The sequence below is a fragment of the Oreochromis aureus genome, linkage group 13 (assembly GCF_013358895.1).
Source record: "Oreochromis aureus strain Israel breed Guangdong linkage group 13, ZZ_aureus, whole genome shotgun sequence".
NCBI classification, from domain to species: Eukaryota; Metazoa; Chordata; class Actinopteri; order Cichliformes; family Cichlidae; genus Oreochromis; species Oreochromis aureus.
In genome coordinates this window covers 2,232,897-2,250,000 of record NC_052954.1, presented here as the reverse complement: position 1 = coordinate 2,250,000, position 17,104 = coordinate 2,232,897, and the positions used below count along the sequence as shown (strand labels likewise).

Below are 17,104 nucleotides of genomic sequence, written 5' to 3'. Positions count from 1 at the left end.
GGTGACAGTTAGTGGTGTTGTATGTGAAGTCTAAGAAGGACGCTCCCCAGGAAGCTCATATGGGTTAATGCTAAAAGCTAATAGCTCATTAACACTAATGTGTCCAGAGTTGCTTCATTCTAGTTCACAAACATCTCGTTCACATGCAGATAGACGTAAATATGGAGCTAGCTACTAGCTTACTTACCACAGCCTGTAGTAAACTCATTAAAACAGTGAAAGCCTTCACTTAAGAATGACCATTTGTCGTAATTACCATTACCTCCTAACGCTTTTCTGACCAAAGTTTAGATGGCTGGTCAGCCAGCGTGTAGGTGATGATGACTAACCCAACAACAATGGCGCTCATGATCTTTTGAACTTTATATATAAAAACTGTGATGACCTCAAATTACAGAAAGAAAAGTCTAGATAGTGACTATGAAAACACCTGATGAAGAACAGTCACTGGTATCACAGCTGATTTAACGTCTTCTTTAGTGTGTGGGGAGACGCTGACGTGCAGAGTTTAAAACATTTTGCAGTGGACAACTTTTCAGCTAATAGGATAAATTCACGGTACTGCTATCTTTAGCAATAGTTTTACGGCATGTTTTGCAAACAAGTAAACCAGTAGTCTGAGAGCAAAGTGCTGGACTGGGGTGATACGGTACCATTAGGTCTATATGGGTCCTGATTACAGTAGTCCAACCTAGAAGTAATAATTGCATGAACTAGTGTAAGTATCTGGTTGATAGTATCTGTTTATTTGAATTTAAAATAACACCAATACAAGGATCAAAGGAACAAAAATCTTTGGACAGGTTATATTTGTTAATGTGGTTTATGTGTATTTGTAATTATTTATTACTTGTTGTCTTTTAACGTGCAGGTTTGATACCATAATTGGCAGGGATAAAATAAAACTGATGCAGAAATGGGGAAATATGATACAAAAATATTGCAATATAAAGAAAAGAAGTCACTAACATTACTGCTTTGCAAATGTTAAGTGGCTTGTCAAGTAGTTAATGGTAAGTTAAGGGTAACACCAACTTAGCCTACCAATATCTGCTTCTACCAGCGGTATGTGGCCCTCTTTTTGTGGTTCCACTTGGGTTACAGACACGTTTCATTAAACCTTCTGTTAATGCATTTTTTCCAAAATAAATTTTTACTTTGTAAAGATTTGCAAATTTTAACTATATAGATTATTTAGGAATGTAGCAGGCACTCATAATGTGAGGTTGATCACATGTCATCCTCTGTATGAGCAAAACTTTCACACAATTTGTCAGGATTTGTCAGGTCCGTTCTAAGTGGAGATCTACTATTAATCGAATGCATTTTTGTGTTTTAGCCTTGAAGCATAAGGTCGTTTTTTCAGAACGATCATTAAATGATTAATTTGTTCATCTTTGTTTCATTTTCAGCCTTTTAAATGATTGCCTACATTTCAGAAACACATGAAGGTCATAGCAAAAATAAAATTAGCATCAGTGTTGATGATGTGACAGATTTTACAGGAATGTACTGCAGAATGTGTTTACATCTTTCACTGAACACTTTTCTCGTGTCGTTTCTCCGTCTGCACGATTAGATTACAATGTGGGATCTAGCCAATGGGAAGCTTCTGAGAACCATCACTGATGCCCACCCTCCTGGGACAGCCATTCTGCATGTGAAGGTCCATACACACACACACACACTCGCAAAGTCATCTTTCTTTTGTTGTTGTTACCAAACTTCACCTATCCACTACCATTACTAAAGAAACATTTGTAACAAAGGTTGTATTTTTCTATCTCCGACTCAGAAATGGGTCTTTCTGTCAAACGTGTTTCTCTCCCTGATCATTTCTGTCTAATTTCTGTCCTGAGTTCTTCTTTTGCCTTTCTTGTTATTGTAGTTCACAGACGACCCAACTATTGCCGTGTGCAATGACAGTGGAGGATCTGTTTTTGAACTGGCTTTCAGGTAAATGACTCTACTTTACATTAAAGTGACAGAAATGTTATTTGTTTTCAACCATCAGGTTTTTATGTTCTTGAGTGGTGTTTACCCCTCAGCACTGAAAAGCTGACGGAGTATTGTTGGCATGGCGATTCAACTTTGTGGATGCGATAGCTGAAAAATGAGGATTTTCTAATTGATACCATAGGTGCATCTACTAAAAATCTCAGATGAGTTAGTAACTTTAACCTCAAGGTCAGAGGTCAAGTTTTTCAAAAATCTTGTGATGACTGAAGAAGGAAGTGACCTAGGATTTTCACATTTATACCATATGTACATCGACATCTACTCCTGTGGTGCTGAAAGAACTTTTTGATCTTCTACCTCTTAAATTAACACATTTAATCCCACCAGCAAGTGTTGCCGTTTTAACCCCCTATGACATTAAAAAAATTAAACATATTGTGTGTAGAGGAAGTCTAAGGAGTAAAATCCATGCACTTATTTTGCAGGGAAAAATCTGGGATATTAAAGCTTTTAGCATCCGGACTGTAGGGATATGTTTTCAGTGTCAAAACGCTGTCATTAAAAAGGTTTGTCATTTGTAACCTGCACAGTGTGGTTTGGCATTGTTACTGGAACGAGCCGGACCCTCACTGGAGAGAGTGGTATCTTAATGATAGCATGTAAGGTTATCCGTACATTTTGTTGTATCTCTGTAATTAACAGCTGCCAGTGTAAAAATGCATTTTGTCATAAAAAGTTGGGCGCGATTCTGATTCTGTGTATTTTTTATGTTCATGCATCCTTCTCATTGGTTCCCCTGCTTTCCCCTCGTTTGTTTTCAGGAGGGTGATGGGGATGAGGTCATGTGACTCTCGATGTCTCTTCAGTGGTTCTAAAGGGGAGGTGTGCTGTATCGAACCTTTGCGTTCTCCTCTGGACTTCAGAGACCATCCCATCACGCACTACTCTCTGCTTGCTATGGCATCTCTCACTAAGGTGTGCAAATCCCAAAAGCTCGTTCGCAGGTCATAATCATGCTGTTGTCATTCATGCAGCTATGTGGTTCTGATGGTTTTGTCTTTTCACCTCAGATTCTAGTCATCGGATTAAAGCCCTCCCTGAAAGTCTGGATGACATTTCCTTACAATAAGGTATGAAGTACGGTTTGCATGTATGAGTCAGATCCACTGACGTGATGAGGCATCGTGTCAGATGTGATGGCACTACTTTGTTGTGTGATGTGCTGTAAATAAAGGATACAAATGTTTCAATTTCATTTACCATGAAGTGTAATCAAGAGACAGAGTGGAGCTGTCGAGTCCTTGTTTACCAGGCAGGCAGAATGAGAACTGCCCAGAGGTCCCGAAAGACTCACAGCTGGTTCCAGCTCGAATCACCGAGCCGTCTGCTCCACCGTGTGCCCCATAGCAGAAACTTTGAACAGAGTTGCTGTGAAATATAACTTATATACCTCATATAACAAATATTGCTCAAGATAAGCATTTCGAAAAAAATGACCCACTTTCACTTTGGCACATTGTTATATCTCAGACTGTTAAAGATAAAAGTCCAAGATTTTCATTGGTCAATCCTATCATCACAATGAGGATCTGTAATTTGAAACAAACTGTAGTTTTTCCAGCACTCACACAAAGTCTCATATCTGAATACAGACGAATATAAAACTAATAACAATTTCTGAATCGTATGTAGTTGAATTTGACAGTTTATAAACATAAAGCAGGTCGAATATTTTTTAAAAATAAAACTTTGTCAGAAAAATAGAAAATAGAATTTTCATTTAAATTCATTTAAATATGACAAGTTTGAGTCAGAATATTTAATTCATTCCTGAAATTATGTGGCCAGTTGCTTTTTATACAATAAACATTATTTGTACATATTATAATAAATAGCTGTAATTATAAATATCCCACAAATAGCACAAATATACATATATACACACACATACATTGACATTGAGGTGCCCCTCTTATCATTCTGTACTTTCTTTTTTATTTTTATTGAACCAGGAAGATCCCACTGAGATTAAAAACCTCTTTTTCAAGGGACCCCGGCCAAGATAGGCAGCAGCAAGTGTCTCAGAAAATTACACACTTAAACACAGGCAGCAACAACACACATGGACAACTCAATGAAAAATAAAATCAAATTCAATTCAATGAATTCTGTCATTTTCCAGTCGTTCTGCAGTTTGTTCCAAGCCGCAGGTGCTAAATGGGTGTTTATTGTCTCTGTAGAGGGTGTGCACACATTCAGTGTGCAGGCATGTGTACTGTGGAGGAGGTGTTCAGAGAGTCACAGGCAGGAATGATTTCCTGTGTTGTTCAGTGATGCAGAAGCACTACATGAGATCTGAGACTTGTTTCCAATGTCGTGTTATATTCTCCTCTGTTAGTCGGATCCATCCAGTGTTCCTCAGCTGGCCTGGCAGTTTGTTGCTGTCCAGAAGATGGTCAATCCAGTCCTGGCTTTTTGCAAAGGAGATACTGTCCACTTCCTCTTGGTAAGTGCTCAACTGTGATGTATTGGAGCTTTTAGTAGATGTAAATCATTAGTATGTTAAAGATAAAAGGATACAAACTAACACTAAATAATGTTGGACTGAATATTTCTCAGATGTCTGCTTTATGACGTGCGTAAACACTTCCATCAAAGAGCAGTTATCCCTGGGATCATGTTTTCTCTCCTCCACTACTGTTTGTTCAGGTAAAGAAAGAGGAATCGGGGACGATCCATGTCATCAAACAGAGACAATTCCAACTCAGCTGTGACATCATCAGCCTAAGTGTAAGTACCCCAAGAAGATGCTCCAACATCTTCACTCATACACAGGTCAGCAGAGGAATGGTGGATGCATTTAGGAGTTTAATACTTTCAGAATAGTTTTTTCTTATAAAATGTTATCACTCCTGATAACAGTGTTTTCTGGAGTGAACCTTTGGTTTATTAGAAGGCATATTTTAATGGTGTCAATGTTTTTAGCGTTTACTTCCATTCTGCTGTTTTCTTGGGACAAAGACTTTCTGGTGTTGTGCAGATAATACAAAATGCTGAACTGACAACTAAGATAAAGGAAATGATCACTATTGGAGAAACTTCAGTCCCCATCCTCAAAAACAGTCTTCAATAGTGAAACAGGACAAACACCAGCAGGGCGGTGCTCAGTCCTTCAAGCTCGGGTCCTGTACCAGAGTCCTGGGAGCCTGAGGATCCTCTGCAGGATCTTTGCTGTTCCTAGGACTGCCCTTTTCTGGAAGGAAATCTCAGATGTTGTTCCCGGGATCTGCTAGAGCCAGTCACCCAGTTTGCAGGTCACTGGCCCGAGTGGCCCGATTACCACTGGGACACTGTTGCATTCACCTCCACAGCTTCCAGAGCTCCTATCTCAGCCCTTGGAGCTTCTTGAGCTTCTCCTGTTCCTTTTTCCTGATGTTGCTATCACTCAGTATCACTACAGTCGTCTTCCTCTTCTTGTCCACCACTGCTATGTTCGGTTGTTCGGTCTGTCAGTGGTACGTACCGTGCAGGGCCTGTCCATCCACGATGGTTCCTCTTCTTCCTCTTCTTCCTTCTCGTGTTTCTGCTGCCTGCATAAAAATGTCCAAACTCTGTTTAAAACCAAACATAAATCAGAGATTTAGTGGGGTGTTAATCACAGGGTGTTTAGCCAATGTAAAAATGTACTTTGTTGTTTGGGTTAGTGAGCTGTATTGTATATGAGTGCAGACTTGTTTATAGTTAAACATGTGTATTGTCTGATGGATTATTTTAATATGATTTAGGGAAAGCTGGATCTGTACCAGGAAACCAGCCAATTTAAATGAACTCTCAAATGTCCAGAAACTTGTTGATGGCTGCCAAAATAGTCTGGCTGAGGTGCAGCTCGCTGTGGGACATTTATCTAAGTCACATTATCAGTTGTGTTTGAATCTATTTGAACCTGTATGTAAACTTTTTGTGTAGATTAAGAAAAATGCCAAATACATTTTAACTTGTGCACCTAATTTTTGTTGTCTTTTTTAATGCTGTACGATCATTGCGCCCATCAGAGTCATGGGCGTTTATATAAACTTCTCTCTGTTTGGAAAATCCTAAACTTGTTCTATTGCTGTCTGTGCCTTTGTGTTTCTGCAGTGGATTAACAGTCGTACGCTGGTCCTGGTGGACAGCCATGAAAAGCTGCACGTGGTGGACCGGCCTAGCCAAGAGGTTTTGGAGACTCTGGACTTGGAGCAGGTGCAACTGGTCTATAACAGCCGACATTTCAAATCACTGGCAACTGGAGGAAACGTCTCCCAGGCTCTGGTGAGGGTTTAGTTTGTAAGGCATGGGGTCAGCGTTTGAGGCTTTTATTTGAGATGTTGATAGTTCGTGGTTTTTGGAAATCTGAAATTCAAAACTCATGGAAATGTTAGTCCAAACCCTGCTATAGTTCTCTGTTAGTAATAATGCAGCAAAAACCCAACAAAAACAAAATTCAGTCTTTGAAGAAACCAAACAAAAGGTCACTTTGTCCGGAGAATAAGAAGAGTTACAGTGTGACCGTTTTACAGATGGAACCAAAAATGAACCTACCATGTCATTCATGTGGTGTCCAGGTAACCAGATTTATAACAAGTTTCTGGAATATTTAATTATTTTGTCTTTTGTTTTATTGATAATGATGACATATTGTCATGCCAAGTGCTGTGTAGCAGGCAGGATGAAGGATCCAAACGCAGGACTCAGAAACAGGAAGTTAAAGTTAAGGTGCAGCTTTATTGCTGGGAAAAACTCCACATTAGAAATAAACATTTACAAAAAACAAAACAAACCTCAAACGCAAAACTAGAAACTAAACTGGGCGCTGGAACCTAGAAACTAAGAGGCTCGAGCGAGCAAGACAAGCCAGGACTGCGAGCTAGAATACTCTCGGGAAGACGAAGGGAGAAAACGCAACACGAACAGGGTACGAAGAGCCTCTGAGGACTAAAATACACTGGTAGGATCCCGAGAGGATGGGAAACGGGAAGAAATGCAGCTGGGACAAATCAGACATGATGAGACGAGGGAAGGCACAACACTGACGTAGGACAGAGACTATCAAAATAAGACAGGAGATACGACGCGTAGGCACAGACACAGACTCAGAGACACGAGCTAACACTACAACATAACTGACATGGTGACAGAGGGAACATAGAGACGAGATTGACTAGACGAGACACGTGGGACCAGGACAGGTGCAGAGAAAACACGGGGACAGAGACTGAACACAGAACAGGCACCGTCAAAATAAAACAGGAAGCATACGACAGGTACAGAGACAGGAGTGACACGAGACAGGGTCAGTGGTTTTCACACGCCCAGGTGGGCATCATGAGCACAGCAGGTATAAAGTAAACAGTGCATATATCAGTAAATGTAACTCTACAGGTCAGCACAGGACGTTTAGATAGTTACTCATTTAAACACAAAGACAGTTGTTTGTGATTTTAACATATCCACTTCTGCTTATTCAAACCTGTGAACAGATTTTGAACCTGAACCTAAAGTGAATGAAGTCCTGGTTACCTTCTAGATTTGATTAATTATACCTGCATATCTTCTAAATTCTTGTGATTCAGGATCCAGTCCCAGAATTCGTAAGAAAATAATAATAATAAAATAAAAATAATGTGTTTGAAAGCATTATCATTGAGTTTGCCACTGACTTTTTGGCTGGACATCTGTGTTTGTGTTCCAGGCTTTAGTTGGAGAAAAGGCTTGTTACCAGTCAGTCTCCAGCTACTCAGGACAGATTGTGTATTTGGGCACCAAGGTACTGTTTTGTATTATTTACCTTTCTGTTGTCTCTGTATGCACAAATGTATAGTTCTGTACATCTGTTATATCATCACCATGGATTAAAACTGTTGTTATTTATCAATGGAAGCATTTTAGCTCAGGCTCAGTGGTTTGGAGAAAAAGTCAGAGAGCTGAAGCTGAAATGTTCGGACATGTGCGGAGGAGGGACAGTGGATTTACTGGACAGAGCATGTTGAAGACTGAGCTGCAAGCAGGCGGAAAAGAGGGAGATCACAGATGAGGCTCGTGGATACAGTGAAGGAGGACATGCAGTTGGTAGTGTGAAAGAGAAGCATGCTGGGATAGGGTAAGATGGAGGCAGATGATCTCCTGTGGCAACGAGACAAGACGGCAGGTTCAGACAGCGCTGGTTCTCCTGACTGGGTCATGTTGTGCATATTATTCACTGTGTGCCACGAGTTCATCTCTGTATGGTTTTCTGTGATCAGAACAGCAATGTTACAAATGACAGTTATTGATTACAGTCACACAAACATAAGAAAACTGCACAAAGTAATGTCAATAACTGTCTACATCCCCGTCTCCAACTAGTGCAACATCTCAAAACTGATCAGACTCAATAGTGACAGAACAGCATGTGCAAATACTTCAACAGTTTGAATGTTTCTCAAAAGCAAAGTTAACAAAGACAGAACGGCCAAATCAATCAAATCGATCTGTTTCATTCTTAGAAAGAAGCGATGCGCTGCCCGCTCTGAAAACAAGCAAAAGCAAAACCTGCCGACTATTACAGATATTATAGAAAAGGCCTTTATGGTTGTAACCACACTGCTGGTGTTAATGATGATGTGAATACTGATAGAAGTGTACAGGCTGTACTCTGCTCATTGCTCAGGTGTGATTTTGGCCCGTTCTTCCATTCAGTGTTCAAACCCTGAAGGTGCCTCTTCTATGAATTAGCTTCAGTGTTGAGGAAATGCAGCATTATGTGATGGTTTCTAAACTCAAGACAGTCATTGTCCTCAGTGGACTGTGACTGGGACCTGTAAATTATGTATACACCGTATAGTTTTGGGAAAATGTAGGTTTAATAATGCGAAGAATTTGATATTTCTCTGCTGCAAGTTTTCAGAGCAGACAGCACACACTGAGCGTGTCCCATTTGACTGTCTAACGGTATGTTGTCTCACCCTTCAGTCAGCTCACATTATGACTCTGCGGAACTGGAGAGAGGTGGGTGTGACAATTTAAGTATCTATAGCTGTAGTTGTCCACAAATCCATTAACAGCAACAATTTATATTAAACAATTAATTCACTGTTTAATTAAAATTGTGTAAACCTGACCTTGACCTTTGCCCTTCCCTGTCTCTGCTTGTTTGTCCAGCGTATTGACTGTTTGATGAAGCAGGAACACTTTGTTGAAGCCCTCTCTTTGGCCTGGTCCTTTCACGAGGGAGCTGCTAAGGCTGTGGTTGGTGGGTATAATTCATTTCACTGATCTGTCAGCGATGTCACAGCACACACACACACACACACACACACGGTTCTGTATACTATGCCGGCCACTAGGGGCATCTTTACACAGCCTGCACCTGGTGTCTTGCCTGGTGTGATAGACCCCAGCCTCTATGGATCGTCAAGTCAAGTAGTGTTTTATTGTCAGCACAACAATATACGCTCAAATATACAGTAGGACGAAGTGTCGTTGTCCTGGAACAAAGGTGCAAACTGTGAAAATAAAAATGAAAAAACGTTAAATATACATAAATACAACTATGAAGAAATAAGATAATCTAAGAATAAGTACAACAGTGTTGTACTTGAATAGAAATAGAATAAGAAATAAAAGGAATGTGAATGAGAATAAATAAATACAATAATACACAGACAGAGTCGAACAGTGCAGTACATAATAGTGCAAGTATGGAAATGAGAGTGTTGTGCAGTCCAAGAAGTGTGTGGAGATGAGATGGAGGAGGGCAGCATGGTGTTCAGGAGCCTGCTGACCTGCTCCTGATGCTGCAGAGTCGTCTTCTGGATGGAAGAGGAGTAAACAGTTGGTGGCGATGTGGGTCAGCCATGATGCTAGTGGCTTTACGAATGCAGCGTGAGGTGTAAATATCCTGTAGACTGGATAGAGAGCTGCCAATAATGCGCTCAGCGGTCTGCACAGTCTTCTTGAGGGCATTCCACCAACGCAGCAGTCTCTGGATGATACATGCTCGTCTGAACACATTTAATGCCCAGTAATTCACACAGATCTTTTAAAATGTAAGACATAGAAAGGTGCCCTGGCCACTCCAACTTTAAGGCACCTGTGGCCTTTGGGTTAAATGGCATCTCCACTGAGAGTAAAAGGTACAGTGGCACAGTGGAATGATGTGTGATTAACTAATTGGCATTCCAGAAATGTGCACAACTGGTTCCCATTCTGCTGGATGCCAGTAGAATCGTCTGATAATCCAGACTTTGGTCATATTCAGATTATGATATGTGTATGCTGGATTTCACTGTCATTTTTCTTGGGGCTATATAGTTTTAATGCAGACTTCTGGCACTTTGGTCAAATCCATTGACTTTCCTGAGCATGACCATAATAAGCTGCCTGGAAAGAATAATTCCTAACCAACACCAGCACCAACAGTTGGGTCATTTCCTCTGCCGTCTGCTGCAGGCCATGAAAAAATAATGCACAATTTGACCATCAGTTTACGACAAACAGTAACACTGCATGCTTGTAAACTAAATGTTACTAAACTCATAACATCTTTAAAATGAAACAATGTTAATATACTGATCAGTTTTTGACAGATAATTTGTGAAATGTGTTAATTTAAGGCCTGTATGGAGATTCTCTGAAGAGGAAGGCAGTGGTCAGTGACAAGGTAAGAAAAGATAAGAGTTGTCTGTTGTATCAAATCTACTTTTACTTTGACGTTTTAGTTTTCTGAACTCACTGTGTCTACAGATGATCGAGATCCTTTTCCAGTTTGCTGAGCATGCTTTGAAAAAGTGTCCAGAACAGGGCAAAATCCAAGTGATGGAGCAACATTTCCAGGTACACTAAACTGCCTTAGAGAACATATTTAGTGTGTAGTCTGTCACAACGTTAGTACAGTAGCGTAGGACTGGATCAAGTCCAACCGGTGTAGAATTTTTAAGACCAGTATCTCCAACAGTTGGTGATTTAGAAATCTGATAAAATGTGTAACGTATTTTCTGATGTAAAACTTGTGGCAGAAAATATATGATAAAGTAAACAAAGAGCAGCAGTAAGACGAGGTGAAAGACGTGTTCAACAGAAGCCTAAAACTGTGATGGTGTCAGCCCGGAAACACATACATGTTGTGCTTTACGAGTCAGACACTGTAATTCGAGTTATTAATATGCTGGACATAAAAATAAATATGGCTGCTGTACTAATTGGACAATACTGACCATATTATATTTGACATGCTGGTTTTTGTGTGATGTTAAATTTTATTGCAACATAGTTGTTAAACCATGCTATATGCTGAGAAACATAAAACATAATGGACATAAGCTGTGCAGTACTTGTAATATAACTAGCAAGATCAATATAAAGCAGTAGGTTCTACTTAGTTTGTCACTCTGTTAGTGTGTTTCAGAAAGTCCTCGTGTGGTTTTACAAAGCACTGGTTCCAGCCCAGTTAACAGGCTGGTTAAAACTGATTTTCAGATTATTTCTTCTTTCTACTTTTCATTAAACTGACGAGCCACCTGTCTGAACAGTTTCTGGTTTTACATCTGATATTATTTTTGGCAATGTTTTACTTATTATTTCAGGATCTGAATTCATCAAGCATATTGGCTTCAAATTCAGTATTTTGTAGAAAAAAAAGATTCCCCGGTTTGCAAAGTATTATAATTAGAGCTAGGGACATTCCAACGAATTTCTTAGTTGACTCAACGACAAAGACAAATGAGACTAACTGACTAAGAAACACTCAGATATCAGCTTCAGTTCCAGAAGAGTTTAATGGACAAAGGCAAATCCATCAATCACACGCTTGCTTAAATGTGCGGCATCATAACAACATTAGACATTATACTCAAAACAGACAAACTGATATAAAATATAAAAATCTAAATATAATCAAAAAAATCTAATATAAAAATGAAAGCATGTTATCACAAAAGATGTGTAAAAAATAAATAAAGACTGAAAAGTGTGCCTGTGGATTATGAATGATGCACATTGATCAAAAATGAATGACAACCACGTTAATAAAAGTTAAATGGTAAAATAACGAAACAAAATCGTGCAGCATCATTTTTTCCCCACTTATCTGAAGTTGGACTGCACATGTGTAATCCCTCCAGTGTGTCCTGCGCCCGGTCGTGCATGCCTGCCCATCACCCACCCACATCACCCGAGAGGCTACAGCCTCAATTGGCTCCTTTCACTGTGGAGGAGAAGTGCCTCTACTCTGAGCCCCTCCCAATTGACTGAAGTCCTCACCCTCTGCTCGGGCAGAGCTCATCCACCTTTCAGAGAAGGCTCATTGTATCTGTGATCTCATTCTGATGGTGTTAAGAAAAAGATCAGGCCTAGATTAACAGATTGATGGTGTTTCTCAACAATGATGCTCCATCTGGTGGCAGGTGGCTGTACAACATTTAGGATACAGAAATTTACCCGTGTTGTTCCAAAAAGTGATTTCCAATTCAAATCAATTCAATTTTATTTACACAGCACCAAATCACAACAACAGTCGCCTCTAGGCTTTTAAATTAGACCCTACAATAATAGATACAGAGAAAACAATCATATGACCCCCTATGAGCAAGCACTTTGGCGACAGTGGGAAGGAAAAACTCCCTTTTTTTTTTTTTTCTTTTTTTTTTTTGTCTGTCCCATTTGGTTCTTTAGCCGTCAGAATTGTTGTCTGAAGACCAACAAGGATACCAAATGGATTTATTTTGCCAAATGGATCATCATGGCATTGCCGTATTGGTCCATTTGATCAAACTTTGTTGTTATTATTTACTTTATTTTCAGTTGTTACAGATGGGACAGACATGACTGGGGGATAGGAAAGGGAGAAAGAAAGAGAGGAAGGAAAAGAAAAACAGAAGGGAAAAGGGACAGTGAGAAAGGGCACTTACAAAGACAAAGAGAAAAAAAAAATCTCCTGGATCACCTGTTGAGAGAAAAAGAAGAGAAAACAAGCAAAAAACCCCAAAACAAAGCAACATACTAAACACAACACCATCACGTTAATCTAGCTAAGTGTGAACAGCAGTAAATACTAAATATTGAATGTTGTTGTGCAGCACGCAGGACAGACAGTGCACAATGTGCTTTGAAGTAGCAGCTAAGAAAGGTGTAGTTTATGTCTACGAGCAGTGAACACCCGTGTGCACACCTGTGTGGATCAACGCGCTTGTATACCAAAGGTTTCCCCAAGTAACGGTCTGCTAGAGGGTGTGGAGGCCCATAGCCCCGTCCCCCAGGGCATGAAGCAGGCATGGAGGAGATCCAGGCTCCAGACATCCAGAGGCCCCAGAGTGCGAGAGCCCAAGGAGGACCACTGGAGGGGCATCCGTGCCACCCTCCTGGGAAGGGCTGAGGAGATCCCCAGACGAGGGGTCACCCAGTAGCCACGGAGCAGAAGCCAGAGGGGGCTGCACCGGCGAGCCCGCCGGCTCTGCCGGCAGCCAGCTGTGCCAGAGTGAACCGAGTCGCAGGCCCGAGGCGGAGGCCGAGGGCCCCTTGCCCCGGAAGAGGCCTGACCGAGCGACAGGCACCAGGCCCGCCAAGTAGCCACCGGGAGTGAGCTGGTGCATACCTGAGCGCCCAGCCCGGACACCAAGAACCACCAATGCACCAACCCCTGAGGGCATCAGTTAACGGCAGGGAGTGTGGTGAGGGAGATAGGCCTCCACACTTGGAGGGCCTGGGAGTTCCCAGGAGGTGGAGTCTAAGACCCGACCTGACATATAGACACAGACAAACAGGCACACACAGACATAAACATGCTTTCCCACCCTCATGCACACATATACAAACACTCAGCACTCACCCAACGTAGGGATAGACATACATAGACATGTACACACAATCATACTCCCCAAACATACTCTATACCCGGGTCCAGGTACCCTCGCCCCCAGAGGGGAAGCGGCACCAGACCCAAGAGATGTGACCCTTTCCCCGGGGTGGAGGCAAGCAGACCGCCCCAGGCTCCGCAGCAGCAGGGAGGCCAATCGGACAGCCAACACCTCCTCCCAGCCCCGCCCGATGGCTAGTAGAGAACGGGGGTGTGTTAAGACCCCATACCTCCCTCCTCCCGCTCATGTGTAGTGTTGCTGCGTGTTGTTCTAAAGTGCATTTAAAACACGGGAGAGCATGGTGCTGCTGCCAGAGAGCAGCAGGTGTTAGCACGGCCCCTCCCGAGAACCGTCAATGTCTACATGGATTTAAAGTTGAGTGGTGGGCTCCGGCGCCAGAGGTAGGATTGAATACACAGACTGTCCACTGGACGCCGTTAACGTGGTCACCCTCAAGGCCCTATATGTATGTGTGTGTTATGAGAGTGTGAATAATGTGGATGTCTAAGTTGTGGAATAAAATTGAGGCACAGGTGGCCAGAAGGGGACAGAGGGGGGGGAATGCCTCCCCTGCACCCTGGTGACACACCCGCACCCCAAGGCCCTACCTGTGTGGGTGGGTGTGGTGGGCGGGAAGAGGGAGGCAGCCGGGGATGGGGAGGAAAAGAAGGGAGGGTAAGATGCCCCTCCTTAGGGCCAACTCCCCGCTGACCCCAGTAGGCACCCCGTCCTCTGGTACCCACCAAGGCAAGGGAGCCCAGGCCCATCCAGACCGGGGCCTATGGCAGCAGCACCGCTAAGCCCCACAGGACCTGGGGAAGCCCACCCCACCCCACCGCAGAGGAAACTATACCCACCCCAACATTCAATCATCTCCAGACTACACAAGACAACAGACACCCAGGTTAGGTTTATTCTCCACCTCTCCTGTGTCTCTCCCCACCTGCAGAGTGGACTTCTGCAAGGATGGAACAACCTCCCTGCCAGTTGACCAGAGCCCCCAGTTATGCCGATGCACCAGAGGCCCCTGCGCCGGGCTGAGCCCCGTGCACCCACCCGCCCACAACCTCGGCGACACACCGACGAGGACCGAAGCCCCCAAGGCCCAGCCAGAGCCCCATCACGGAGACGAAGCACCCCCGAACCCCAAGCCCCAACGCCTGCCCCGGATCCACTCAGGGGCAGCCAGGCTACCAGACCAGTAACCTACGTCCGCCAGTACAGACCATCCCCCAGCCCTGCTGCACGCAGCCACGAGGAGAACACCCTCTAAGAGCGACCAGAGCCACTAACCAGGTTATGACCACAACCCCCCGGGTTGAGCCCTCCAGGGATAACGTCTCTAGGGGTTCTCCTGGCGCCCTATGCCCGTCCCAACCTCCACATCAACCACAATAGCGAAGGCAGGACCAAACCATGACCCCCACCCCCACTAGGTGATGAAGCCGATCAAAGGAGCCCAAAGGGATTGATCAAATGTGGTGGCAGAGGCTGTATCAAGACTAATGTGATCTATTAGATGGTTTTTATATTGATTAGAATTAAGATTATTTTTATTTTTCCAGTTAAGGAGGACCGTTTTCTTGGCAATGCATAGGGCTGTAAAAACAATGTGGGCTGTGTTTATTTCTGCAGTGACCTCATCCAAGTTGCTCAGCAAGCATACTAAAGGGGAGGCTGGAATGTTACATTTCAGACACTTTGATAAGTCTTCACATATCTCACGCCAAAACTTCTGCACTGGTGGACAGAACCAAAGGGCGTGGATGTAATTGTCTGGTGTATTGGTTTGACAGTGTGAGCAGTTGTTGGAAGATGTAAAGCCCATCTTGAACATCCGATGACCAGTATAGTGCACTCTATGTAGTATTGTATTAATTGCAGACTGGGATTTTTAATCAATTTAAAGGTTTTTAAGCAAACCTGAGACCAGAAGTTTTGGTCTAAGCTTACTGATAAATCTGCTTCCCACTTTGCAATAGGAAGGGATATTGATTCATCTATTTTAGAAAGTGTTCTGTATATTTTAGATAATAATTTGGGGGATTTAAGAGTAAGAAAGTGTACCGCACTTGGTGGTGTTTGTAATTCAGCTTGACTGAGGTTAAATCTCTTTTTTACTATGGATTTAATTTGTTGATATTCTAAAAATCTTTTCTTGTTGATCCCATATTGTGTAACTAGTCTGTCAAATGGAATAAATTCTGTTCCCTCTAATATATGTTCTAAGTATTTAATTCCTTTACAACTCCATTCTGGAAAATTAATCATATTGTTTTGTAATATATCAGGGTTGTTCCAGATAGGTGTACGTTTGCATGGGATTAATGAGGACGCTGTCATTTTAGAAACTCCCACCATGCTGTCAGAGAAGAGCTGATGTTGATGCTTTTAAAGCATTCATGTCTTTTGATGTTTGAGCTGATAAATAGTAGGTCTGAAATTTCTAGATTATTACATAGTGCCTGTTCTACATCTAGCCAGGGCTCATCTAAGAAGCTGTGTTTAAACCATCTAGAGATGAACTGAAGCCTGTTGGCTAAAAAATAGTGATTAAAGTTAGGCAGATCTAATCCTCCTTTATCCTTGGTCCTTTGTAATGTTTTTAAGCTGATACGTGGGGGTTTGTCTTTCCAAAGGAATTTAGAAATACATGAGTCTAGAGATCTGAACCAATCTTGTGATGGCTTATTTGGGATCATTGAAAACAAATAGTTTATTTTTGGCAAGACCATCATTTTTATAGCGGCAACCCTTCCCATGAGTGATATGGGTAAAGATTTCCATCTAGCCAGATCGCTTTCTACTGTCTTTAAAAGCGGGATGTGGTTTAATTTAGTTAATTCTGAAAGCTTAGGAGAGTTATTGATACCTAAATATTTTATATTTCCAGATTGCAGTGGTGTAGGAGAAGAATTATGGAAGGAGCAATTAATCGGAAGAACTGTAGATTTTGACCAGTTGATTGAATAATCTGAGACTCTTGAAAAAGAGTTTATCAGTTCAATCACCCCAGAGAGACTGGTTTGTGAGTTTTGGAGAAAAAGTAACACATCATCCGCATAAAGGCTGATTTTATGTTCTACATTCTTGCATTTTATGCCCTTAATTACTGAATTCTGTCTAATTGCTGCTGCTAGTGGCTCAATAAAAATTGCAAACAGTGAAGGGAGAGTGGGCATCCTGCCTGGTGCCCCTCAGGAGACAGAAGCTGGAGGATGTTTGGTCATTTGTTCTGACACAAGCTGTTGGGGAATTATATAATATTTTTAACCAGT

The 17,104-nt window shown here is 42.1% G+C and overlaps 1 protein-coding gene across 4 annotated transcripts in view; it reads left to right on the top strand.

Moving 5' to 3' along the window:
- Positions 1 to 17,104, top strand: part of vps8 (VPS8 subunit of CORVET complex) — an 84,259-nt gene that overhangs the window by 31,482 nt on the left and 35,673 nt on the right. For all 4 annotated transcript variants that reach the window (XM_039621858.1, XM_031741006.2, XM_039621859.1 and 1 more), the window contains 12 exons: positions 1,580 to 1,666; positions 1,889 to 1,956; positions 2,781 to 2,934; positions 3,030 to 3,089; positions 4,358 to 4,465; positions 4,669 to 4,749; positions 6,097 to 6,267; positions 7,688 to 7,762; positions 8,947 to 8,982; positions 9,136 to 9,226; positions 10,590 to 10,636; positions 10,720 to 10,809. In XM_039621858.1, coding sequence (XP_039477792.1) covers positions 1,580 to 1,666; positions 1,889 to 1,956; positions 2,781 to 2,934; positions 3,030 to 3,089; positions 4,358 to 4,465; positions 4,669 to 4,749; positions 6,097 to 6,267; positions 7,688 to 7,762; positions 8,947 to 8,982; positions 9,136 to 9,226; positions 10,590 to 10,636; positions 10,720 to 10,809 — 1,068 coding nt within the window. The remainder of the gene's footprint in view (positions 1 to 1,579; positions 1,667 to 1,888; positions 1,957 to 2,780; positions 2,935 to 3,029; positions 3,090 to 4,357; positions 4,466 to 4,668; positions 4,750 to 6,096; positions 6,268 to 7,687; positions 7,763 to 8,946; positions 8,983 to 9,135; positions 9,227 to 10,589; positions 10,637 to 10,719; positions 10,810 to 17,104) is intronic.